Genomic DNA, 27,897 nt, shown 5'->3' with positions numbered 1-27,897 from the left:
ACCAGTTGCACATATACAAAATGGGAAATGAGTGCCTAGGAAGGAGTACCGCAGAAAGGGATCTGGGGGTCATAGTGGATCACAAGTCAACTTTGTAGAACTGTTGCAAAAAAAAGCAAACAATTCTGGGAGGTATTAGCAGGAGTGTTGTAAGGAAGTCATAAGAAATAATTCTTCCACTCTACTCTGCACTGATTAGGCCTCAACTTGAGTATTGTGTGCAGTTCTGGGCACAACATTTCAGGAAAGATGTGGACAAATTGGAGAAAGTCCAGAGAAGAGCAACAAAAGTGATTAAAGGTCTAGAAAACATGACTTATGAGGGAAGATTGAAAAAAACTGGGTTTGTTTAGTCTGGAAAAGACAGGACTGAGAGGGGACATAACAGTTTTCAAGTCCATAAAAGGTTGTTACAAGGAGGAGGGAGAAAAATTGTTCTCCTTAACTTCTGAGAATAGGCGAAGAAGCAATGGGCTTAAATTGCAGCTAGGGCAGTTCCTAACTGTCTGAGTGGTTAAGCATGGGAATAAATTGCCCAGGGCGGTTGTGGAATCTCCATCATTGGAGATTTTTAAGAGTAGGTTAGACAGACACCTGTCAGGGATGGACTAGATAATACTTAGTCCTGCCATGAGTGCAGGGGACTCGACGACTTGACCTGTCAAGGTACCTTCCAGTCTTATGATTCTCTGATTCTGTATTAGGGGCTTTGTCTCATATATGCATCTATACCTCCGCACCCCCTGAGAAAAAAGTGTCCTGATTTTTGACACTTGCTATCTGGTCACCCTACACCACGTTATCCTTCTGCACTGCTACAGGAGAACTGACTGCTGCATTAAGGGACTATTATGTTACTTTGTCATATTATTCTGAAGATGGTGCTAAATGACTGCAATCTGGTTAAATACTTCCTGTGTGTGTGTGTGTGGGGGGAGAACCTATCACATCACATAGAGTTGAAATTTTGATAGAAATTTTCTTCTGAATCCTATTTTAAGATGTATGTGTCTGAATATACTGGAGTGAGCCCACACTGTAATGGTTTTGTTAAATATATATTCTTTTCCACAGACTATTTTCTCTCATAGTTTTATATAGCACTTTCTTAGGATCCTGCAGTGATCTCAGTGTAACTTTCGCTGAGACTGCAGGATCGGGCAATAAGAAAAACACATTAGTGGCATGTTGGATTTTCAGATGGAAACATAGCTCGGTAGAATCCATAAATAGTTAATATTTGTCAAAGTTGAATAATACAAGAATTTGAAATGTAGTGATCTCATAAAGATAAGGGAAAACACAGGTGATCTCAGATACCACTGTATGACAGCTGCTGGTAAGTGCTGACTTGTTAATGGTGACCATAGCAATGATTCCAGTAATTGGGAGATTCCATATAGAAGTCAGATCCTTAAATAGTGGAAACTAGCATAATTGCATTAACTTCAATGGAGCTATGTTCATTTCCATCTGCTGAGGATCTATCCCTGAGCGGTTTTAAGTTCTATGATGGGGAGTTCACACCACACAGGGTTAGAAGTGGTTAGGTAGGCCATCTAACTGCCCAGGCTGCACCTGGCCTATAATGCCCAGGAGTTGAGAACAGACACAGCAGTGGGGAAAGAGCAGTTACTCCCTGAGAAGAGGGAGCAGTGTTTAGAGGCTGCAGGGAGATAGTCTGCAGTCACTTTCTGGGAAGAGGGAGGAAGGAATTGGCTTGGAACTGGTACTCCCAGAAAAGTGGGAGAACCAGGAAGTGTAGGAAGCAGTTCAGGGAAGAAGCAGTGAGGGCTGAGATGGTAGAGCCCAGAATTGCTGAGCTGAGGGTCCCTGGACTGGAATCTGGAGTAGAGGGCAGGCTGGGTTCCCCTACTGGCAACTGGGGAAGTGGCACCTCCAGGACAGCCCAGGAGAAGACTGCCTGAGACTGTTTGCGTAGAGGGACTTGGTTAACCCCAGAAGCGGGAAACATGGATGGTTCCTGGCAGGGCCGCAGGGTGAGAAGACGATGGGAGAGGCACCACCAGAAGAGGGCGCACGAACTGGCAGAGCTAGTCCCCAGGATGGCCAGCAGGAGGCTCTGCTGTGGTGAGTGGACCCCATGACACATTAATTAAACTGGTTTACTAGTCTTCCTTTTTAAAAAGAAAATGAGAACTGCTGGATTAATCACAACATACTGATATATTGTGTCTCATGTACTGCATTAATGGACATATCCATACATGGTTAAAATTTCCTCTGCCCATACTGGCTTACTGTTACCATGTGCTGAATGATATATGACAGGCAACATAACAAGTGACAGATGAGAAAATAGTTTCTCTATCTTATTTCTGCAAATATACTCAAGATAATCTCAAACTACTTTGTCATTTGCTGTGCAAAGCCAGATATCTTGCACCAACTAAATGATGACCTTTCACTGATGTTAAAAGAAATGGGAATATTTTAAGCAAATATTTGGTAAATCTGATTGGCTAATCAGAATTTCTGAGGGCTAGATGCTCTTCTGTGCCACAATCCATGTGCAGACTTGGCCTAGAGGTTTGAATAAACTTGATAGAGCAGATCTAGAATCTTCTTTAAATGTTGCTCTCCCACAGAGAACTTTCATCACCATGGAAAATATGCATGGAACCTGGCAGCCTCCTTCCCATCTACAATTGCAGATGAGCAATCCCTATGTTAAGGCTTCCTAAGGCTTTCCATTATACAATTTCTAGTAACCTCTTCTTTGAAAAGCTCTATGGCTTGTGCTGTTTGCAGCAGGACTTTGAAATTTGGCAAGAGGATAGGGCCTAGTCCCGGGAGGTGCCTTTTGCTGGCCTTGTGAAAATCTGCCTAGATTTGGGTGAGTTATAAACTGTTGAAAGTTACCATTTTCCATTTATTGTTTGTGTAGTGTAGTTTGTTTTAGGGAGCATGCCAACCCCACTTTCTCCCACCCCAATGTCGTATAACACTAGGCATGCACTGCCCTAGTGTCTCTTCAGCATTTCATAGAGAGCTCAAACTCTGGATGGACACAGATAGGATGATGATGGAGGAAGATTTCTCTTACGAAAGGAATGTACTTTGCATGGAGAGCCAGGAGATCATGAGTTTCAGACTCATTTCTTGTCGTGACTGATGTTAGTAAGGGTGGTGAAGGGTACAGAATTATTAATAATTTAGGCCTTATAATCCACTGAGAAGATACACTAGCTGGAAATAGAACCTAGCTCTCTAATACATCAGACTCTAATCTCATCCTGTGATAAAGTGCCTAGCAGGTGGTAGCATCTAGTGCTCAGCCCACCCCACCACCTGACATGATCCTTTCAGGGTTTGGAAGGTCCAGTAGATGTACAGAGAAACCTAAGGGTCCTTGGAATGAATGGTGCTTGGGGGGAAAGGTATCCTGACACTGTACCTTTAAGGGCCCAAAACCTTGCAGAGAGGGCAGGGTTTCCTTGCTCACCCGATCAGCTAGGAAGAAAGTGGGAGAATGGGGGCCAGCATAAAAACTGCCTCTTCCCTCACAATACATGGATGCTGACAGGAGAAAGCTGGCCTGCTGAACCCTCCAGATTGGAAGGCTAACTGGAGAGTGTGTTCAGCTGTGGCCAATTGGCAAAAGCCTTGCACTTGAGACTATTCCAAGGCAAGAGGCCTGAGACACAGGCTCAGCTCCAGCAAGAGGGCTGAGCGGTAACTCCTGTTCGGAGGAGGAAGATAATGACTGCTTGAAAGGTGACAGGCAGAGGGAGTGCATGTAATACGGTCAAGCTGCTGCAGAGAAGGGCAGGGAATGGTCTTCATAGCGGGCTAAGGAGAAGATGTGAGGGAACCACAGATCCAGGCTGGAACAGCAGAGTCCGGAGAACTGGTGAAGACATCAACAAGTGGGGTGAAGATAGGAGCAGCTCAGAGAAACTGCAGAAGGATCAAAGGACCCCAGGAAAAGAGTGGGCCTGTGTTCCCCTTGCCTGTCCCCCAGACCGAGAGAGGATGCGTGGATGTCAAAAGAGGCCAAGAAAGGCAAGTTTCAGATAGACATTGGGAGACAGGTTTGAAGGCCATTTGTTTCCTATTTTTGGATTTTTCTGTTTACCCTGGAAGGGGAATGGACTGAGTAGTGATCTGGCTGGAGAGCTAAGCCATGGAAAATGGCAGATCACTGCATAATTGGAACAGGTAAAGGGAGTGCTAAACTGCAAACCCCCTGCAACATTGCACCTGAACATGCTCTGAAGGTGAGAGGCATGATTACTCATCCACTTAGCTATACTACCTCTCAGAAAGAACTCAGTGTTTTTTTGCCCTTGCCCTTGTAAAGTGGGGCTTCTCATAAATAGGTAACACACTGTTTCAGTGTGTTGTGTCCTTTCTTAGTAATTGGTTCAAGCAGGATAACAGTCTTCTTTGGGCATCTGCTAGTGTAGTTAGTTCTATAGCTCAAATGGTAGACTTTTTTGCTGCAATACTGAAGATTCAGGAATCAAATCCTGCTGCTGCTATCTGGTGGAGAGTTGCAAATAACTGAATTTATTGTTTTTTCCCTTTAAAACAACTAGTAAATGACACACAGGAAACTATATTAAAAGAAAGCTATTTAGGTTGCAAAGTCAGGCACTCAAAAGTTAGCAAATGCCATCACTTAGGTTGCATGTGTAACCTTAATTTGGCTACCCTGCCCATATGCATTATGATACAGTTTTTAATTACGTGATCACATACTTTTCCCCCACAGAACCCCTACCTCATTCTGTGCGCAGGATGGATGATGATCAGTGTCGTGTAGTGAATAAGATTGTTGGTTGTAGGGCTCCTGTTTCATTTGCCCTATAAGATGGAAGGTGTGTGGCGAAAGGGCTGGTTTTGTGACTGAATTCTATCCCTGCCATAGTCTTCCTGTGTGATGCTGGGAAAGTCACTTAAACCAAAAGTTTGGTAGGTGACCACTAATTGTGTGAGCTTCATTTTCTCAGTGCCCAACTTGAGACACCTGGGGACTTATTTTCAGAAGCACTAAGCACTTGCACCTGCAGCTTATACAAATGGGAGCTGTGGCTCTCAGCACTTTTGGCAGATTTGGGTGTCAGGAGGTCTTGAATTCTAATCTTGACACTGCAACAGATTCTCCTTGTGGCCTTAGACAAATAACTTTGGCCTAAATTCACAAAGAAACTTAAGCATGGAGATTCTGAGTCCTATGGCACTCAAGGAACTAACTGAGGCAGTCTCGAAACTATTAGTGATTATCTTTGAGAACTCAGGGAGGATGAGTGAGGTCCCAGAGGACTGGAAACTGACAGACCTAGTACCTGTGTTTAAAATGGGGAGCAAGGAGGACCCAGGAAATTATAGACGGTCAGCCCAACTTCAATACCTGGAAAGATACTAGAACAAATTATGAAACAATCAGTTTGTAAGCACCTAGAGGATAATAGAGTGAAAAATAACAGCTAAGCTGGATTTGTCAAGAACAAATTAATGCCAAACCAAACTAATTTCCTTCTTTGACAGGGTTACTGGCCTAGTGGGTAGGGTAGGTTGACCAGACAGCAAGTGTGAAAAATCAGGACAGGGTGTGTGTGTAGGGGAAATGTCTTATATAGGCACCTAAGCCCTGAATATGGGGACTGTCCTTATAAAATCAGGATACCTGGTCATCTGAGATTGTGGGGGGAAGCACTAGATGTGCTATATCTTGATTTTAATAAAGCTTTTGACACCGTTCCACATGACCGTCTCAAAGCAAATTAGGGAAATGTGGTCTTGATGAAATTATTATGAGGTGGGTGCATGACTGGTTGAAAGACCGAACTTCTAGAATAGTTACAGGTGGTTCACTGACAAACTGGAGGATGTATCTAGTGGGGGTCCCACAGGGATCTGTCTTGGGTCCAGCACTAGTCTGTAAATTTTATAAACATATTCTCCACTCCATTATCCAAGTCATTAATGAAAATACTGACACCACCAAACTGGGAGGGGTTGTAAGTACTTTGGAGAATTGATCTGAAATCAACAAGATGAAATTCAATAAAGACAAGTGCAAAGTTCTATGCTTGGCGCCCCAAATTTATTTATATCCTGTAGCCCAATAGCTAGGGCATGCAACTGAGAGGTGGCAGATCCCAATTAAAATCCCTTCTCCCCCTCGGGTGGAAGAGGGTCTTGAAGTGGGGGCTCTAACCACCAGCCTAGTAGTTATAAGGTGGATGATGGCACTGCCTCCACTTTCTCGCTCCCTCTCTGTTTTGTTTGCCTATTGGGGCCCCATCTGGTAGGTGAGGTCTAAGCATGCTTACTGGGTTGGGCCTCTCAGACAAGTTAGGCAGAGGAAACCTACTTCTCCCTGACTTGTTCATTCCACTTGGGCTAAGGTATCTGGATGCCTGGTGTGGGGTAGTAGTGCGTGTACTCTGAGGCAGAAACATAAGCACCTAGGGAAATTTCACAGCAAAAAATTTGGGGCTGGGCAAATTTAGGTGGCTACAGGATTCAGGGCAGTTGAATGGAGGTTTTGTGAATCCCAGTCAGGTCTGATTCTGGGATTAGGTACCTAAATCCTTTTGTGAATCTAACCCTTTGTCCTCTTGTCTCAGTTTCTCTCTCTGTAAAACAGGGATGATAATAGTTTCCTGTCTTTGAAAGTCTGTCAAATCCATTAGTGTTTGTGAAGCACTTAGAGACTATGACGAGAAACCCCCAGGAGGAAACTTAATAAGCACAAGAGGCTATATTAAGTTTGCAAGGGAAACCTTAATTCTGGTATTTCCTAACTTTCGAGTGGTTGACTTCTGAACCTTATTACGTCTTTGACATTTTGTGTGTGTAATATACATGCCTATGAATATGTTTCCATATTGGTATCATACATCCCTTTTGCTAGCTGTAAATTTTGCTCTGTTCTGAAATCTGAGATAGAAGGTCTCAGTCCAGGGTAAATTTACTATTCCTCCACAGCACCTCTGTAATAAATCAGTAGTTCAAAACTTGTGCATTTAAATAATGAAAGCATGTTATTAAAAGAGATGCTTTCTGTATCTCAGAAACAACTTTAGTTTAAACTGAAAGTTTTTAGGCCTGTAATCCTTACTGTATGGGTTATTGCCTCTGGGTGTTTTAGAGGGAAGATAAACCACAGAACAACTGAACTGTTTATTAAAGTGGTTAATGCACATGGGCAATAATTTGTTGTCAATAACCCCCCCAAAAAAATCCCCAAGGATTTTTAGTAGATGAGTTACAGGTGCATGCACAGCATCTCTATATATTGGGGTCAATATTTCACAGACCAAGAATAATTTACATGACCCTGTAAATTATAATATCTCCAAACAGGCAACCGCTATAAATGGATTCTAAGCAGTATGAATCAAGAGATACTCCTGACAAATTATCCCTAGTATTGGTGGTAGATCAGAGCTAAGGCATCACATGTGGTGTTCTGCTCTCTCTTTCCTGCCAAGGAATGATTGCTACTGTACACCCCATGTAGATCTTTGGAATTGGTCTGACAAGACTCTCAAAGTTTGCCATTGAAACTCGTGTCACAGTATTGTATAAACTTGTATAGGAACATGAATTTAGAGCTGGCAGGAAAACAAGAGCTTTTTCTTTTGCAAATTTTTTTTTTATGTTTGAAATTTGTTTTTGTTCTGCATCAGAACAATGTGACAACCTGCCCCCATTGACTTCATGGCCTACCGTTGGGAGTAGGAAGAAGATTTCCCCAATGGTATGTCTCAGCAGAGTTGTGAGGATTAACTAGTGAACATTTTGTGAAGTATCAAGTGTCTTTCTTGGGGAGGTAGAAATTATGAGATGCTTTGTCAAGGAGAAAATAGTCCATCTGTCAGCCTTGCATTCTTTTCCTCCAGGTCTATGATTTGCTACTGTGCAATCCCACTTTCACTCATTTAACTTATTTGAAACAGCTCCCATTCATGTTATTAATAGATTCCTTGATCAGTTTACTTTAATAGAGCTGATCAGTCCCTTCCTTTCCACATACACGGTGCTACACAATCTTTGCTATCCCCTTTCCTTTCTGTCTGTCTTCTCCCTTTTGGGGATACCAGCTATTTTCTGTATTTGAATTTGAATCCCTCAGAGCTCCATGACTGGACTTCTCACCCTATGTTATCTTCCTGCAGGATCTCATTAAATCTTGTAGGTTCTATTACTGCTTTTCAATTATAACTCCTAAATAACCATCTCTGTTCAGTTCTAGAGCCATTTTTCTCTTCCTGGATGTGTCCCTGACACCCCAAACTCAACATGGCTACAAGTGGGTTTATTTTCCTCCCAAGCCCTCTCCTTGCCCCCAGTTCTGTATCCCTGTGAACACAAGTTCCATGATGGCTGTCCCCAAAGCTTATAATTTTAGTGTAATCCTTTGAGTTCTCATTCCTTCTCCCCTCATCCCTTCCTTTGAGTTTCTCTACTTGCTAAGACACTATCCCATGATCTGGTTATTCCTTTTGTCTAATTACATAATTAACAATTGGAGAAAAGCTGGTGCCAAGATCATTCTCTCCCTGCTTCCCACATTCTGCCTGTGCCCCCCTCTTCTGTCTCTGCACTGGGTTCCTCTCCATTAAATTCAAGCTTCTCCTTCTTCCTTTCAAAAGTACCCCATAACTTTGACCCTGAGTATACTCTGCACTTTCCTTCATCTTGTTACCTTAAGACACCTTCTGTCGTGATGCACCTTATATGTGAAACAGCCCATCAGTCAATGTGCTGTCCACCAAGAGTCATCCCTCTTCTCAGCATTCCAACCTTAATGACCGCTAGTCATCCTGTGCTTATTCCTTATTGCATTTTTCTTTCTCCTGCCTTAGGACTGTGAACCCTTCGGGGCAGGGACTTTAATTATTTGCTCTATGTTGCTTGTTGTACAGCCCACTGTAAGCTGATGGTGATATATATAATTGTAATATAAGCATGAAAAGGAATAGGAAACATTTAAATATGATATTCTAACTTATAATTGGGATGCAGTGAGAACTTCCCAGTATATCTTTATGGGATAGTAGCTTGCTAAACCACAGAGCAAATGCTGTAAATTCCTTCATGCATCTGTGTGTGTGAAGGGGACTGCGGGAGTGGGAAATCAGAGCAAAATATACCTTGCCTTTTCTTGCCTTCCACAATAGTCTTTAGATATTTGGCTGAGATGGGCTAATATTAAAAATTAAACCACACTGTCACACACTTCCCACACCTCAGAGCAACAGATTTTAATCATAAGATACAGTGCTTAGTATCTGACTACAGCACTTTCACGGTGCCAAGAAATGGGTGGAAATGGTATCAACACCTTGCCTTAAAAACATTGTAAGCAAAGATTTAAAAAAAACCGTATATTTGGACCTCAAACTGCGATTTACACTGACAGTTTCGGTGGTAAGCAATTCCGTTGTTTCACTGCCCACTTGAGAGGCTTTTAGCTCTTAGCTTTGCCTCAGGCTATAACCCATCTCAAGCAGACTAAACCAGTGGGAGCTGTAGCCGTCTTTTAGGCAACACTGCCTTTTTATCTTCTGCTCTCCTCCCTCATCCTGAAGAGGGAAACATAATAGAAATGCGATAAGCTTCTTTCTTTCACCCCCCTCCCCGCTTTCTGGTCTATTGTGGTTCCTTAGACTTTCTCTCAGCCTCCCCCTACCAGACTCTGCTGTTTCGGTTCGCTAGCGTCTCTTGCTATATATAGCCAATTTGTCTAACTGAGGAGAAAAAAAAATTCTTTACTTTCTGTAGGGAATACCAGCAAAGCAGCAAATATCACCATGGCAACAAGCCTCTCAATCCATCAGTCTCCTGCAGTATCTAATACATAATCTGTGAGGCGGAGATGCAGTTGAAAATTAATATGGCATATGTCACTTCAGGATTTAATGCCCCTTCCTCATGACCTTAATTAGCTTGCCTTTTTCTAATTATTCTATTTCTAATAATTCTATTTTATTTTGTAACCCTGAAGAAGAAAATGTGCTATTTGCCTGCATTAAAATGCAACTTTTGACCATTTTCTGCACAAACATGCCACAAAATGGAAGTTTCTATAGTAACACATGATGCAGACTTAATTTGAAATTATAATCTCTCAACAAAGATGAGGGTATTTCCTCCCCCCCTCCCCCCAGTGAGGTTTCTTTTTAAATTCTGTGACTTCGCCACAGAGGTACACCTCTCTTCTGTTCTAGTGGCACATTTGAAAATAGTTCCTCATTTTAAAAAGAAGCTGCATCTAATGGCACTGTTGAAGTTAAAATACACATTTTCAAGCAATCATTTTCCTTATACATGAGCATCATGAATTCTGTATAATTCATCAGGTTTTGGCCTCATCTTGTGCTTTAAATAATTTTAATTATCACTACTACTGTCTATTTCATAATGTGCAGAAAAGATAATTGTGTATTCAAAGGAAATAAGACTTACAAAAGTTACAGTTGACTAGTGAGATGATTAAAGCAGAATGCATTTTTAAAATCTAATTGACTTTTCACCGCTCATGCTGTTTGTTTAAGGTTTGCATTTCACTTAGCTTGGCAAAGAAATTAGACTGCACAGTTTAGCTTTTGTTTCTACTGAAGCTCTATGAAAATTTCCCATTCAGTCCTGGAACGGAGATTCCCTATTCATGCAGTGCCTTTAAAGAGCCAGCAACAGGACAGGAGCATTTCCCCACTGCTGAATGGGAGATCTACACTGAATTTTCATTCCAGGGATTTGGGGTGTGGGGGGAGGGGAGAGAAGGCAGCTTACTTTCCAACTGCACCTGCCAAAATGGGAGCTGAGGGAGTGAGGCAACTGGTTGGCATGTGAGTTTCCTAGCAAGAGGGAAGGGGCCAGCCACTTGCCTCCAAAGTCATTGGGATGTTCAGGGTGGAAGTTGTAAGCCATTGCGAATGGTGCATATTTGAAAACTTTTGTCAAATAATTTTTATGACCATGTTTATGCTTTGGACTTTCAGGTGGTATCAGATGAAAATCCGATTGCAGTCAATGAACATCCTTCCATTGATTTCTATGGACTTTGGATCAGGTGTAATCTGTCCACAATGTTCATTCAGTTGATGATTTGTAATTTGCTATTCAAACTTTGTAATTGGTCACATAAGGCACACAGTTACATTCCTATTCTGACTGTATGACCTTAAACTTTGTAAATTACTTACACCCCAAATACATTTTTAAAAATTAAATGATCAATTATGGACTCCATACTTCATGAGCATTTGTATGGAGCTGTGCAAACGTTCATGAACAGTGAATAATAGAGGTGGTGCAAATAGTGTGATTCAAAACCTGCTTCCTAATTCAATAAACTGTTTGCAAACAAGTTTTTATACTATTCAATCAGCTCTATTCAACAATCAATTTACTTTCTTCAAACGAGAAGAAATCAAATGTAGCAATTTATACATTTAAGTTGCATTGCAATTTTGTGTTCAAAGATCCCTACCTGAGGCTTCATTTTCATCAGCAGATATATGATGATAAAAAATATCAAACCATTACATGTTCAAATTGCAAAATGCAAATCAGAGTATATTACAGTAGAGGCATAAAACTGAGTGGAGAAGACATCAAGCCTTGCATAGCTGTTGTACATTTGCACACCCACCCTTCCCAAATAAGGTAATTTAGCAATACATGGTAATTAAGGCCCTAATACTGCAACTGACTCCACGCAAGTGGACCCGTGTCCACAGTAAAATCAGTGACACTACACAGAAGCACAGGTGTCTGCCTATACAGAGTTACATGCAGAATTGGAACCTACAAGCCTACTCAAGGATAACAGAAACACATTCAGACTAATGCACAAGGCCATTTGTTGCCTTTGCACATCAGTAGCCAGATCACCATATAGGGGATGAGGAGAGTGAGGGGAAAAGGAGGGAGGACGATTTGAGCCAAAGCCCATTGAAATCGGTGGGAATTTTTCTATTGACTTTAGAGGTGTTTAGATCAGGTTTTTAATGAACAAATTTTTAAACAATTTTTATGTGGATAAAGAACATTTTAGTCAAGCAAATGTAGTCGTACGGGTCCTACAAATAAATATTCAGCCACAGATTAATACTACAGCAAGAATTATTTGGGTCTTACATACTGACTGGTAGTACACCCCTAAATAGAAAATTGGTGCACACACAGTTCTCCCCCCCCCTTAACATTTGGAGCAATATCCCCTAGGAACAAGTTGACTTGACTTGATAGGAATACTCTAGCTAGTCCTTTCCTGACCTACAAAAGAGCAACTATAGGGATATGGGAACTCCAAACACCATTTTATGTTTTTGTAGATTTGGTGGGACCAATCTTTACCCAGCTAGCCAAATAAAGAGGCAAACAGATCAATAAAACAGCATCCCAAACTTTCAAAAATATGATATCAGTTCTCTGAACTAAACTGAAATGTGCTGTTTCTAAGGACAAGTAATTGTGCTTTTTTTTTATCCTTTCAATGTACAGTTAGATTAGCAAACCCTACATGACATGATCCCATTATATTAGTTCCTAGGAGTGACAGAGGAAATCTACTGTATGTAATAGCTGGCTCAGCTTGACAATGATAAACATGTCAGGCTGTGACAATCATTCTGTTTCTTATGAATGAAATGAAGATGTGATTTTTTAAATGTCATGATTTGGGTGCTTAATCTTCTCGGTATCAATCATTTACAATAACTGTAGTAGGATATAGCCTCGTACAACTTTATGTACTATCTGTGAGCTCTATGATTATGGTAGGTGGGTTGGAAGCATGGGATTATACAGGCCAAATATGCGGAGGGGTTCTGCTCAATGTAAATATCTTAAGGTGACCTCAGTGAACGCATGTAAATACAGGAAATTGTTCCTTGTCTTGTATTCTGGGTTATAAAGAGAGCTGGCAAGAAAATGGAAATCCATTCCCACAAAAATGTGATGGTTTTGAAAAATTTTCTATCCTCTAGGAGACGGACATATATTTTTGGTGTTGGTGCCCTTGAAATCTCATTATTTCTCTTAATGGATGTATGTCAGTATAGCACAGGACAGGGAGAGAACAGAATTCTGTGGTACCAAATAGATCAGGGCCATGGTGTAGTTAGTGATCACTACTCTAAATACAGCTCGTGACGAAGGATTCAAACAACCGTTCTCAGGCAGGATAACAGTATCTTATGACTGATCTTATGTATGCTGTGGTGAGGTTTAAGAGCAGGAGACTCTTATTTATCCATGGGAAACAGAAATAGTCCATCCTGGCCTGAAACCTGATCTGGGATTTTGGTTGTAGACAGATGTGCTTGGTGACAGATATTTGCTGTGTCCTTAATAAGCTTGCTTAGGAAAGGTAGATTTGACGCTGGCAAGGTCCACTGCATCTAGGAAGGGTTTCTTCAGAGACAGTTAGAATAAAGAATGAGTTTAGGTGGGAAGTAGAATTCGTTTTTTGAATGAGGAATCTGGGGAGGAAGGTGGTAAGGTTTTGTGCATTTGTGTATGGTTTTACCTCTTTTCTCATATGTGAGTAGCCTTCTTCAAAGAAGGACGAAAGCCCCTTGCAGTGAGTAGTACTAGAGTGTGCTGTGGGCTTCAGATACTCTAGTTGATGAAGTGATTTGCTACCCTAAATAACTCCCTTTAGTATATTTTGGTGGTTGCTATGGAGGCAGAGAAGAGGGATCTCTTGGCATGTAATATAGCCCAGGTATAAGTCTATAGAAACTTTGTTTCAAACTGTCTGCTTCAGGCCAAGAATTATTTTGCTATTGGTCAATCATGTGTCCACCACGGTCCACCTTAATCAAGGCATCTGAGAACCATAGATACCTGTATTGGCAACTGGGAGAAAGGGGCTATATGAAAGCCACTGTGGTGGTGGCGGCTAGTGTATGTTCATAATGTTTCATGGGCGCCATAGCTCCACAGTCTGTTGTTCAGCTATTGCCTTGAGCATATTTTGGAATTTGGTGGGGTCCATAAACCTTTGGGGATTAATTGTAATTGCCTGGCAGTCACATTGCTTTAAACATGGGGAAGCTCTGACCAGTGCTGGCATAAATTGATACTGTGTCCAACACAGAGGCTGGATTATGATATTCTGTAGTCTAAAGATATAGAAAGATAGGAAGTGCCATATTGGATCTGACTAGTGATTCACCTAGGCCTGTATCCTGACAGTGGTTAGTACCAGATGCTAAAGACAGAGGTGTAAAAATCTCTAAAATGGGCTGTTATGGAATAATCTCTTCAAGGGGAAGTTTCTCCCTCGTCTCTAGTAATTAGAAGTTTTATCCCCTTAAATGTGAAACTGTATATCCCTTCCAAACCCTTTTTTTTTTTTATAAAATCTGTATTATTATGAAACTGGATATTCATATATACCATCCATTCCTTATTAGACTTCTGTTAAATGCTGTAATTCTCTCTCTCAGCAATGAGTTCCATAGGTTAAATGTGTGTTGTGAGAAATAGCATTTCTTCTTATCTGTTTTAAATTCACTGCCTTTCAGTTTCATTGCATGTCTCCCTTGTACTCACATTGTCAGGAGGGGTGAATAGACATGCCCAGGTCTAAGGTGTAGTTGTCTGGGCTGGACTGAAATGACCTGTGAGAGTCCTAAAATGGGTGGAAGGGAATGAGGGGTTTTTTATGGATCTTGTCAATTTGGATGCTGAAGTCCTCCAGGGTGAATCTGGGGAACTACACCGCTGTCTCCAGCAACATCTGTCATTTCCTTTCATGGAAACGTGAGTTTTTTTGGGTGCATAGAAAAGTAGAAAGTCCGTGTTGGTTTTGGCTCTCATTTGACAGACTGAGTAGAAGAACTCAAAGAGAAAGTGAGCAGTGCTGCTCCAGTGCTCAGAGCCTGCTAGTTAAAGGCACAGGCCCCCCAGAAGCAGCTCCTTTTGTGGCAGGGATGCATGCTCAAGCTCTGCAGCTGCTCCTGTGTTGGGAGGGGGAGAAAAGAAGCATTTCTAAACACTTCATATATGTGGATGGTGGTGGTGGTAAATTGCCAATTAGGGAAGTAAGACCTCTGTGCTTGTTTTTTACAGCTGCATGAGCATGTTTTCTTCTGCGAGGGCCTTGATGTTTTTCACCAGCTCTCAAATCTGTGTATGTGGATGTTTAATTAAGAGAAATAATTGTGAATTATGATTATGAAAAACTGGAGTGAGTTCAGAGAAGAGCCACAAAAATGATGAGGAGATTGAAGGGACTGAATGATGAGGCAAGATTAAAAGAGCTTAATGTGTGGTTTAGCTCGGAGATTATTAAAGGGGCCAAATTCCTGCATATATCTGAAGAGTGTAATCATGAAGGAGAGGAATTATTTAGTGTGACATGGGTGGGGGGTATAATTAGTAGTAAGAGGCAGAAACTAAGAAAAGGAAAACTTAGGCTATATAGCAGGAAAAAGTTACATAAAATGTGATATTGGGCTGTTGAAGAGCCTCTGTGAAAGTGGCAGTATCCCCATAGCTAGAGATTTTAAAAATTCTCCACTTTTTAGTGTATTATTCAGGCTAAAGGAAGCAAACCATTGGCAAAGGAGGTGAACTGTGTATTCTAATAGGTCTTTTCCAACTTCTTATGATTTTTGTTTCTTTTTTTATAGCTCTTTTTTAAACTTTTGGTGTTTTTCTGTTTCTCTTCTTTATATATAAAATGTTAAAAGAAAGGTAAAAGGATAGGTGGTTTTTTTTTTTTTTTTTTAAAAGAAGTTGGAAGATCCAGCATTTTGAGTGGGGATAGCTGGCTGTGTATAAGTAGCATAGTCTGAGTGAATAAAAGGTGTTTAGGCCCCATGAGATATTGTAACTTGTGAGTACTGCTGTAATGTACAGTACCTCTTACCTGTGCTGAATGCCTAATAGAAGATTGTGATGGGAGGATACAGTCTAACCTAATGATTTAATTGATAGCAGATTACAGGATTTTGAAAAATTAGTCACTAAACATATTCTGGCAAAACCCACCTCCCTTTGATAGGAGTATAAAATAATTCAGACTTGACCCTGTTTTGATAGTGGGATATTTATCCTTCACATCAAATCCTTTAGCTCTTACTTTTCTATGACCAGATTTTCCAGACATTTGATTCTACAGGGTTTTTCAACTTACCTTCCCTCAAAGTCTAGGGTTTTTAAAAGCCAGTAGTTTTATGAATATGAACCTTATGAATCTTATGAATAGCGGTTCTCTTCTACCTCAAATACAGTTATTTCAGGATCACTCTTCTGTTAAACGTTCACCAGCTTTGTGTGTTCATCGTGCCGTGGTTACATCTTAGAACTGAAATCCATTAGTTTCTTTATCTGTTTGATGGCTCAATAAACCTGCTAACAGGTCAGACAGTTTTGTATAGCTTTCAGAAACACTGATCCTTTCTTGCACCATTTCACTGTTGTCATCTGCTCAGTGTGAAGACAATTGATCAGTACTTGAGTCATTTTTAAATTCCTTTCTTCTCTTGAGTGAACACCAGCTTACTGCTTTTTCTGTGTAGTGGTTCTTTTTCAGAATTGCAGACAACTAACAACTCCAATAGAAGTATATGTGGAGGGAGGTGCAGTGGCTCAGTATCTCTGGAAAATTTAAGCTGATAAGAAATAAATATTACATAATAAAACCAACCAACTGCCCTCCCCACACATTAACAGAACATTATTAAGATTGCAAAATCAAATGTTGAAAAGTTAGAAAATACCAGAATTAAGGATGTCTGTGCAACCTTAATTTGTCCCCCTTTATGTGTATGCATTATGATACAATCTTTAATTACATGATCACATACAATTTTTTTTTCACAGCCTCATTCAGTGCACAGGACGGACTGTGCTCACTTAATGGGCAGCTATTCAATATTTTGTTTTCTCCTCATTGTTCAATGTGTGGTCCCAGGCCTTATTTACTGCACACTATCCAAACCCTGCTCTGAAGACAGAATTAATAATTTCTTCTTGGGCTTCTTCGGTGCTCATCACTATGGCTTCACAAATATTAGTTAATTTTCACAACAACCTGTTAAATGAATGGGAGGGTTGTAATCTTTGCCCTCCCTGGCCAAATTTCTGTGGCTTTTCACAAGTTATAAGCTTTTTTCAGAGCACTTAGTATTCTACAGAACTTAATACAAAGCAAAAGACGCATTGACTTCAGTTGTAATAGTGAGTGCTCGGCACTTCTGCAAATCAGACCCGGGGGTCTCAAGTTAACAACTGAAAAAATGAAGGATGTACAATTAGTGATCACTGGTGAAAAGTTTGACTTAAGTGTCTCACCCAGCATCACACAGGAACGTGAGGCAAAGGCAGGGATAGAATCCAGTTCTTCAGGGCAGAATTCAACTGCCTTAACCATGAGCCCAGTCTTTCTCATCCTGTAATCTCCTACCTTGCTCTTCACACACATTGCAACTTCTACAACAAATGAAACAAGGGTCCTACAGACAACAGCCTATGTCACTACACTACCCTGATTCATCCCCAGAATAGATCCTTCCTGTGCAATGAATGAGGTAGGCCTGTTGGGGGGAGGAGAATGGTACTATATGATGTAATTAAAGATTGTGTCATAATATATAAGCACAAGGGAGCTGATTTAAAGTGACATGTGCAACCTTAATTCTGGTATTTCCTAACTTTTGAGTTCTTGCCACTTTTCAGCTTTAATACTGTTCTTTTAATCTAATGTGTGTCACTTCCTAGGCTTTTTTTTTTTAAAGCAAATTGAAAAAATTGAATCTTATGGCATTATATTGATACTCACATGGGTAATTAGCAGGGTTGTAATCTTTAGATCCACCTTTCCTACCTCTGCCACTTTAATGGAGTAACTGGTAGCAACAATAGGTTGCATTCTCTATGCACCAGGACTAGAAGTAAATGGGACAGTTTGCCAGTGGGTTCACAGATATTTGCTGACAGAGTAATGGTGAGACTTAGGAATCTTGGGGTCCAGTCCAGGATCTAGAGGGGAGTGTGCTCTAATGGGCACGGACTCTTCCCCTTGGCCCCCAAACTAGAGAACTTCTGCCCTGTCCCAGTCCTAGCTCCTCAACTCAGTCCCAGTCTGCTCATCTAGGCAGTTCCAGTCTCCACTCTTCATGTTTCTCATCCCAGTCTTCCCCAACCCAAATCCCATTCTCTTTGACCAGCCATTCCAAGTTTCCCTCTTGTCCCCAGTCCATATTCGCAGTTCCCACCCTCCTGACCCCTCATCTGATCTCTCTTTCTCATATCCCACTAGCCTCCAGTCCCCCCTCCCTCCTGGCCCATGTCCCCTGTCCCCTTGGCTCCCAGTCTCCTCCTTCTGCCTCCTCATCTGATTTCAGTCACCCCTAACCCACTGGCTTTTGATCCGCCCCATTTCCCTTTCTTGGCTCCCAGTACCAGTCTACTTGCCCAGTCAGTCCCAGACTCCCTGCTGCTGCCACCCCTCCCCAGACACCAGTCCATTTCCCCCCCCCCCGGCTCCTCGTTTGAATCTATTCCCCACTCTCCTGGCCTGGCTCTTATCTTCTCTGCATTTGTATCAGGAAGCTTCCTCTTCCATGTGTCTGAGTGCCAGCAGGGTGTGTATTAGAACAGTGGCTCTCAAAGCCAGTCTGCTGCTTGTTCAGGGAAAGCCCCTGGCAGGCCGGACCAGTTTGTTTACCTGCCGCGTCCGCAGGTTTGGCCGATTGCGGCTCCCACTGGCCCCTTCCCGCAGCCCACATTGGCTTGAGCGGTGAACCGCAGCCAGTGGGAGCCGCAATCGGCCAAACCTGCGGACGCGGCAGGTAAACAAACTGGCCCGGCCTGCCAGGGGCTTTCCCTGAACAAGCGGTGGACCGGCTTTGAGAACCACTGTATTAGAGTACAAGGACAGACAGGCTCCCTGCTTTCGGTTCCTATCCCTGGACCAGCACAGCTCACCATAGACCAAAGCTGCAATTGCAAGGAAAATCCTGTGCAAACCTGGTCTGGTGCATGCTCAATGCAGACAGAATCTTTAGACCTTTTAGCTGCAAAAGTCTGCAAGTCTCTGAGCATGTGCAAACAGTGAGTTTTTCAAAGGCTTATAACTTGTCCAGATTTATGCAGATTTTCAAGGAGAAGGCAAAAGGTGCATCCCTGACACACAGGCCATGCGCTTGCCAAATTTCAAATCCCTGCTTCAAAACATGGGGGGCTCTGGAGCTTTTCAAAGAAAAAATCACCAGAATTTTTTTTTAATGTGGGCAGATCAAAATGTGTTTTTATCTAGAAATAACTGAACCATTTTGACTTAAATACATTAAAAAAGTATATCCGCCTAAGGCAGACACCTGGCATGGAAAATTTCAGGTCAACTGGTTAAAGTGTGGCAAAGTTATAAGCAATTGAAAACTGGGTCATACAGTGGGATGTGTTGGCCAACTTCTAATAATAGGTGGTGCAATGAGCCCCACCTATAATCATCGTTTCTCTTTAGGCAAACAGAAATGACTCCTTTCACTTAGAATTCAGTTCTTGGCTAGCCTGCCTTTAGTTCTTTTGAGTTTGAGAAAAATAAAATTTTCTCATCTTGGCATGGGTAGAATTAAGTGTTGTCCACTCTGATGATAGCTGATCAGTTTCGTAAGGCCCAGCACATGGAGTCATATGATTATATGGGATGGTCAACATTCATTTAAATAGTAAGTTTCTGTCCCTCACAGTTGTTGAGAAAAGCTTGACATTTTGAACCTGAAAGGCTTAAAACCATAAGGCAAACAAACTCAACTATTTTAAAATATTATATGATGGTGGGCTGGATCAAGATTTTTTGCATGGTAGGGATCAGCAATACTGTATTAATAACATAGTTTCCTGATTAAGGCAAATCTTTGTTTCCTCAGTGTTATTTCTCATTATAGATATAAATTCACAATCCTGCTATCCTTTTGTTAATGCTGTTCGTATTTGTATAGAGGCAAGAGAGCTCTTTGCTTTATTGCCTAATGAACTTCTATTTTAGAATTTCATTCTCCTCACAGAACTCAACCTTTGTCATGAAGAAGAGATTGTATTTTCATTTTATTACAATTGTATTGTCCTCTCTGTTCTTTTCTATTCATTACATGGATCAGGCTAATCTCATCTGAAAGAAAAAAAAACACAGGCTTTTATTTGTTTTAAGTTTGAATTTGCCCAAAGAGAGTTAATCTTGAAATTAATTCCATCAAACTGTACGTGTAGGATCAAATCAAGTGTGATTCATGTTCCATTTAATATAAATTAATAGAACACCCTATTCACGGCAGTGGCTTGGTATCCACTGTGAAACTACCTTTCTGTAATTAGCTGTTATTCTAGCAAGGGAAGGGCCCTGTTATAAGAAGAGAGCCTGCAAACACATTTTATGGGAAACAAAGATTAATATTCTGTCACCTGAATGACAGAGTTCTCTCATTATTCTACTGTTCATAAACCATGATGAAAAGGTGAACAAACGCACCTTGGAACGGGATATGTTGGAGAGCTAAACCTCTTTAAGCACAGACTAATAATAGCTCAGTTGAATTAGCCTTCTAAATGTCTTCTTCGTAGATTTTAAGGCCCAATGGGACAACTGTGATCATCTAGTCTGAGCTCCTCTATAACACATGCCATAAACTTCCTTAGAGTTTCTGCAATTTCATTTTGCAAGGTAAAAATCTGTTTTAAGTTATACAGTCACAGTTTCTGACTAAACAATGTGACACATCAGTATTCAAATATTACACGAGAAGTCATACTGTGTACAGTTCATCATAATGCTTAGGAACACTTTTTGAGACCCATGATTCACTTAACTGGGTTTTTTGTTGGGGAGATCTACTAGTCCTGTAGAATAGAAATAGATACTTAGGGCCAATTCTTCAAAGGGCTTCTACTTGTGTACATGCAAATTACTTACACAAGTGATTTTGCGCACACAGAAGATAGCATTTATGCACACACAATCCATCTGTAAAAGGTAACAGTATACTCCTGATTATCTGAATAGCATGGAGTACATGTATTTTGTTCATATAATTGGGAGTTTGGGTAATCAAGAAGGCAGGAGCCATTCAGCAGCGAGGTGGCCTCCTCCCACAGCTGAGGGTTCAACCTCCTCCTTGCAGTCCTGACCACACCTCTCTGTGCTGCCTTGCTTGCTCACTCCCATGACAGCAGGGCTCCAGAAGGCTCCCTGTACTGCCACAGAGCCAGTGACACCTGATTCCTGCAAGCACAAGGTGCAGGGAGGAAGCTGTGGTCCTGGTGAGGCGGAGCACACACATCAGCCTTTGACCATTCTTTTTAATGACCCATTCAGTCCACTCAGGGGAGTGTGTTGCCTAGCTACCTAAGTCCCTTAGATCAAACACAATCTTTTTTCCCCTCACTGGGTAGCCATGCAAGGCATAGAAGAAAACTGAGGCACACACAGGCATCATAAAAATATTACAAAAAAACTCCCACTTCATCATAGCACTTCTTTTAGAACAGTAGTTTCAGATCACTTAACCTGGAAAATCGTAACCTGGATCAACTTTCAAATGCAGAAAAACCCTAAGAGAATAGTTTCACTTTTTATAAAATGGTATCTTAGCATTAGCCAGACAGAGTAAAATATTTTCTTTTCTCCCTTTTAAAATTCACCTTATTTAAGCTCTCCTAGACCCATGCATTGGACAAGCTTTCAGGGGAAAAATAGTCAGTTTCCAGGATCTTCCTTTAATTTCTCTCAGTTCTTTTGGGAGAATAACTGAATAACTTTGTCAGCTTATGAACTTGGGTCTTACTCTTCCAAGCTCACAAGAAATATAGACAATTCTTCATCAACCATATCTCAAATTATAGAACAAGCCCCAAATGTACAGTTAGCGGTTACATATTCAAAACAATGTACATATACCAGAGCCCTAAGAAATCATTGAGAGGCCTCTCACATACCTCTGAGGGCATAATTCATATGGGGCACATTCTGCAGATATGCATCCTGTGCAGTCCCATTGAATTCAGTGGGACTGTGCTGAGTGTAAGAATTTACACTATGGCCCTGATCCAGTATAGTGCTTAAATCATGTGCTTGACTTTAGTAGTCCTATCAACTTTAGAACTAAGAGTAATCCCATTGAAGTCAAACATGTACTTAGCTGGATAAGGACCTAAATCCACAAAGACCCAAATAAATCTACTTTAATAAAAGAATAGGTGTGAGGAAGGAGAAATTTGTCTTGTCTTCAAGTGGGGTTTAAGAAAGGAATGATTCAAGGCATGGAGGTGGGGGTGAGTAATGGGCTTGGAAGAAATCTTTGTTTCCAGGAAGTATTTCCTATTTTTTGTGCTATTGTATGAAAAAACAAAACGAGTAGGGAGGAAAAAAGTTGAACTTCCTATTTGTACTCACTCATCGACTCTGTCAATTTGGCCATCTCTTTCTCTTTTGTGCTTCTCCTAGAGACAAAATAAAAACAAACAAATATATATAAAATACACTTGACTGGAGGTGGTGCTATGTGGGATATTGTCGTCTGAATCACTTCTTTGTATATCTTATTTCCTAAATAATGTTGGAATAATCAATGATCAAATTTTTTGAACAGGAAAATCCTCCAGATACTTCTACAGTGTTTTGTTGTTCTAATTTTGCTGTTAAATGGGCCCTTCCTTAGGGAGCTCTTATTGTGCTTGAACTGTATTCATGAAGTATGAGAAGCATGTGTGTGTAGATAGAGGTATTGAACTTCTTCTATCAAAGAGACTGTGGAGGAGGAAATTGCTCTTTCTTTTCCACACTGCAATGCTTTAAGACATCTCAGTTCTAGTGAACCCCCTCAGATGACACTTTAGATAAAGAAATGATAGTGGAGAGGTTAGGCAGTTTGGGTGAATGTCAAACCATTGAAAATAAACACTGAAAGGAACCAATCAACAAGTCAGTTCATTTATCCCTATGGCACATAAGGATGCATATGCTCCACCTAACCATCCACTTGTTCCTTTGTGCTGTTTGTTTGCATAAAAAATACTGTACAAGCTTAAAAATAAAAAACTTCCTAAAATCTGTTTCCTTGTTCTGGTCACATTGTTTGTTGGGTCTGCTGCTGCTAAGCCCCTCATTGCTAAGGCCTGATCCAAAGCCAATTGAATTCAATAGACTCCCACTGACTGACAGTGGGCTGTAGCTCGGGCCCCAGCACAGCGTGGTTTGTTATGCAGACTTGTCCTGGTCAGAGCAGTGAGGGCCTGGTGTGTTCTAGTGGCAGTTTGGGGTTTGGTGACTCTCTCTGGTGCAAGATGCATGCAGACTCAGGTAGTTAACAGTGCAGAATTAAAATAATCCTGGGGCTCTAGGCGTGTCCCAGGTTGGGACTTTGCCCTGATGTGTGTCCCCCGAATTCCTTCAAAGCCCACGGCTTCACCCCTGTGTGGGGTATCAGTAGCTGGGCCTCTCCCATCTGCTAGGAGATGAGGTAGTGTCTGTGATGCCCTTCCTCCCAGGTACCTAGATGACACCTGAGCTAGAAGCGGGGACGCCTCCTTCTTCAGTGTCTGGGGCCCATCTCTTGGCTGTGTACAGGAGGTGGGGACCACTTTTCTACTCTGGACTGGTGGTGCTGTCTCCCTTGCCAGTGGTGGGTGTAGTGGTAAGGACCCCTTTTCCCTTGAGCATCTGTTGTGGGGGCCGCACCCAGAGTAGGAGGCGGTGGTTTGGGAGCCAGGCAACTCTGTCTGCTGGAAGATGGGTCTACATCACTGCATGAATTACCTTGGGTCATGTTTACATGCTGCTCACAAATCTGAGAGCTAACCCTCCACATGTATTTTTTTTAAAATGAAAGCTGAAATTCTGATATTACATAGCTCTGGGAGCCAAGGCTCTAGGCACGGGACCTATAGTCCCCATGTCTTAATCCAGTGCTGGCTGCTACTCAGAACAAGTATCTGAAAAATTGTATGTGAACTAATTTGCTTCTATGTTTATCTCAAAACCCAAGAGTTTTACTAACAAAAATCCCACAAATCTAACATTTCTTAGCAATAGAAAGAATTAGAATTTGTGACTTTAACAGAAGGATACTAAATAATGTTGCTCTGCTGTATCTGTCACACAATATATTTCGCACTGTGTGACAGAGTTAAGGTCACGCTCCAAGTCAGTGAAGGTGAGTAAGGTTAATGACCCAAGCCATACTCATAAGGTAGCAATGTGGAGCCAGGTTTTTGCATTGTTGTGAAAAGGAAGAATGAGAGAGAGAGCACTAATTAGAACCAACGCAGCAGTGCCAATAATAGAGAGAAATATTCAGAATGTTGTAGATTAGTGACTTCTATAATATCCAGCATCAAGGCAAAACACTTATCCCTTTGAAAATCCTTATCCGTATCATGTCTGTTTTTTTAAATTACTCAGAAGTGTTTTTAAGATCAAATTCTGTTACCGAATTTATAGTTGACAGATGAACGAATAGTCAATTGAAGACAAACTTTTGGCTCTGAAGACAAAGGGCTAGATCTATCAGACAGAAACAAGTTATAATATTAACAATTAAGTATTTAGTCTTCAATATTATTGAACAGCCCTGCTAATGATAAGGCCTCATAATGAGGGAGGAGGAGACTAGAATGTCATTCTATTCGTTAAAATAAAATATCTAGTGTAATAAAGAAGGATAGGGCTAGACAGTTTTGTCATTTTGAACTCTGATAATGACCAAGTATCTGTTTAGGACAGTGGTTCCCAAACTTGTTCTGCCGCTTGTGCAGGGAAAGCCCCTGGCGGGCCGGGCTGGTTTGTTTACCTGCCACGTCCACAGGTTCGGCCGGTCGCGGCTCCCACTGGCCGCGGTTCGCTGCTCCAGGCCAATGGGAGCTGTTGGAAGTGGCGCGGGCCGAGGGATGTGCTGCTTCCAGTGAGCACCGTGGCCAGTGGGAGCTGCCATCGGCTGAACCTGCAGACGTGGCAGGTAAACAAACTGGCCCGGCCCGCCAGGAGCTTTCCCTGCACAAGTGGCGGAACAAGTTTGGGAACCACTGGTTTAGGAGAACCTAGCACACTGAAATCCTAACAGAATGTCCACTTTCCTACAATAATGACCTGAAACACTCTCAGATAAATGCTTACGTGAAGCAGAGACAATGATCAGTGAATCAGTAACAGACTCTTATTGGAGCAAAAACTTGAATTTCAATGAGCAGTTTTGCCATTGTATTGTACCAGATTTAAAAAGAAATCTGAGCAATTCAAGCTTCTAAAAACATTACCAACCTGGATCGCCTATCACAGAGAGAACCCAAGATGACAACCAAGATTCAGCTTGTTGCAGCAGTTTTAGAATATTTAAATAATTTTTTGTCTATTGGAAACTACTAAATCATCTTATACTCTGGCATCTCTTCTTCAGATGGTAAAGAATCTGCTTTTGGAACTTAGTTAACAATAGAGCTGGTTTGAAAAAAAAATTCATTTCTTTTTTGTTACTGTTGAAAATCAAAATTTCTGTGAAGATTTGAAATTTTTCATATACCTCCAAAAGCAGAATTAAATTCTAGTCAGAAATTTCAGCCCATTTTTGTTTTAAAAAAAATTCTGACAAACTGTTGTCAAAATTGCAAATTTTGTGAATTTGCAACTAGCTCTAATGAAAAGGAAGGAATCTAGCGCTCACTCCTCTAGCTAGATGAGCTCTGACACACATTTTTTAAAAAGGAAAAAAAAATTTTTTTTGACTCTGAACACACAATGGGAGCAAGAAGTTGCTATTTTTACCATTGTCACTTTTCAGAGTAGAACTGAACTTCATGTGGACATTGTTGTATGCAGTGTTGTTGTAGCCATGTCAGTCCCAGAATATTAGAGACAAGGTGGGTGAAGTAATATGTTTTATTGGACCAACTTCTGTTGAGGAGAGAGACAAGCTTTCAAGCTCCACAGAGCTCTTCTTCAGGTCTGGGAATGTTCTCAGAGTGCCACAGCTAAATACATGATCAAACAGATAGGACAGCGTAAGTAGTTACCACGTATTCTAAGGGACAGTTCAAGGTGAAGTGGGCCATTAACAGCCCTGCAGTCATATGATGAAATGGTGGGGGGTTGTTAATGGGTTACAGATGGCTGTAATAAGCCATAAATCAGTGTCTTTATTAAGACCATGATTTTTAGTGTCTAGCAAATTTATGAATTTAAGCTCCCAGGCTCCCTTAGGTAAGAGATGGTACAGAGCTGCCACCGCAGATGGAGCACCAGGGAGATTAACTCTCACTCAGTCTCTCCAGATACAGGGAGGTGTGTTGTTTGCACTAGTATTAGGCTGGCACAGAATGATCCCTCTGGTATGTTAGCTTTATGGGCTGATGCACAGGGCGTATTAGGGCCATGGCCCCACCTCTTGTATGATCCTGGGGCAAGCAAGAGCAAGCAGTCCTTGTGCTCCTCTGAGGGCAAGTCTACACTACAGCGCTACATCGGTGCAACTGCACCGCTGTAGCACGTCTGGTAAAGACATGCTATGTTGGTAGGAGATTGTTCTCCCGTCAGCATAACAGCTCCCCCTTGGTGAGAAGCGGAAGCTATGTGTCTCCCACCAACATAGCGCCGGTGTAGTCTGCACGAAACTTGTGTCCCTTGGGGTGGGGGAGGGGCTTTTTCACACGCCTGAGCACTGTAAGTTATATTGACTTAGGCGGTAGTGTAGACCTGCCCTAAGTGTTTGGGCTGCTGCTATGTCCTGCTCTTGAACAAATGTGCGGTGTGGATAAGGGACTTCCTGCATGCCCACATCCATCTCAGCAAGGAAAGCACAATATGAGTACAAAGTGCAGGAGGCAGATTCTACCTTTTTGTGGTGTTAGTAAACTGGTGTATGAAAAATATATTGCTACATAAAGCACCTTAGCTTGGACTTATTTAAAAAAAAACTGCTTTAAATCCCACCTTCCTCCCCACCTACCAATATTAGTACTTTCAGATGGCCTCCTTCATTCCAACCCAGGATCACTGTGTAGGATAGGAGCTGGTAACAAGGCTCCTGCAGTTTGATCAGCTGATCAAAGCACACTCCTCAACTGAAATGGGCTAGCTATTAGCAGCCATCATTTCACTCAAGGGATTGTGGATTCTCTTTGTCTCCAGAGAATCTGTATTTCTTGTAGCACCTTAGAGACTAACCAATTTATTTGAGCATAAGCTTTCGTGAGCTACAGCTCACTTCATCGGATGCATACTGTGGAAAGTGTAGAAGATCTTATTATATACACACAAAGCATGAAAAAATACCTCCTCCCACCCCACTCTCCTGCTGGTAATAGCTTATCTAAAGTGACCACTCTCCTTACAATGTGTATGATAATCAAGTTGGGCCATTTCCAGCACAAATCCAGGTTTTCTCACCCCCCCCCCCCAACAAACTCACACTCCTGCTGGTAATAGCTTATCCAAAGTGACCACTCTCCTTACATTGTGTATGATAATCAAGGTGGGCCATTTCTAGCACAAATCCAGGGTTTAACAAGAACGTCGGGGGGGGGGGGTAGGAAAAAACAAGGGGAAATAGGCTACCTTGCGTAATGACTAAGCCACTCCCAATCTCTATTCAAGCCTAAGTTAATTGTATCCAATTTGCAAATGAATTCCAATTCAGCAGTTTCTCGCTTTCTGGAGTCTGGATTTGAAGTTTTTTTGTTGTAAAATAGCGACTTTCATGTCTGTAATCGCGTGACTATTACCAGCAGGAGAGTGGGGTGGGAGAAGGTATTTTTTCATGCTTTGTGTGTATATAACAAGATCTTCTACACTTTCCACAGTATGCATCCGATGAAGTGAGCTGTAGCTCACGAAAGCTCATGCTCAAATAAATGGGTTAGTCTCTAAGGTGCCACAAGTCCTCTTTTTCTTTTTGCGAATACAGACTA

General features: G+C 41.5%; 1 protein-coding gene across 3 annotated transcripts in view; it reads right to left on the bottom strand.

Moving 5' to 3' along the window:
• KCNJ6 (potassium inwardly rectifying channel subfamily J member 6) overlaps nt 1–27,897 on the bottom strand; it is a 226,825-nt gene that overhangs the window by 144,119 nt on the left and 54,809 nt on the right. For 2 of the 3 annotated variants that reach the window (XM_084640222.1, XM_084640221.1), the window contains exon 2: nt 22,394–22,440. The exons of the other annotated variant lie outside the window; for it this stretch is intronic. In XM_084640222.1, coding sequence (XP_084496348.1) covers nt 22,394–22,418 — 25 coding nt within the window. In that variant the 5' untranslated portion in view covers nt 22,419–22,440. The remainder of the gene's footprint in view (nt 1–22,393; nt 22,441–27,897) is intronic. 3 annotated transcript variants of the gene reach the window in all.

This window comes from Lepidochelys olivacea (assembly GCF_965140295.1).
Source record: "Lepidochelys olivacea isolate rLepOli2 genome assembly, chromosome: 1".
NCBI classification, from domain to species: domain Eukaryota; kingdom Metazoa; phylum Chordata; order Testudines; family Cheloniidae; genus Lepidochelys; species Lepidochelys olivacea.
This window is presented reverse-complemented; position numbering and strand designations above follow the sequence as displayed.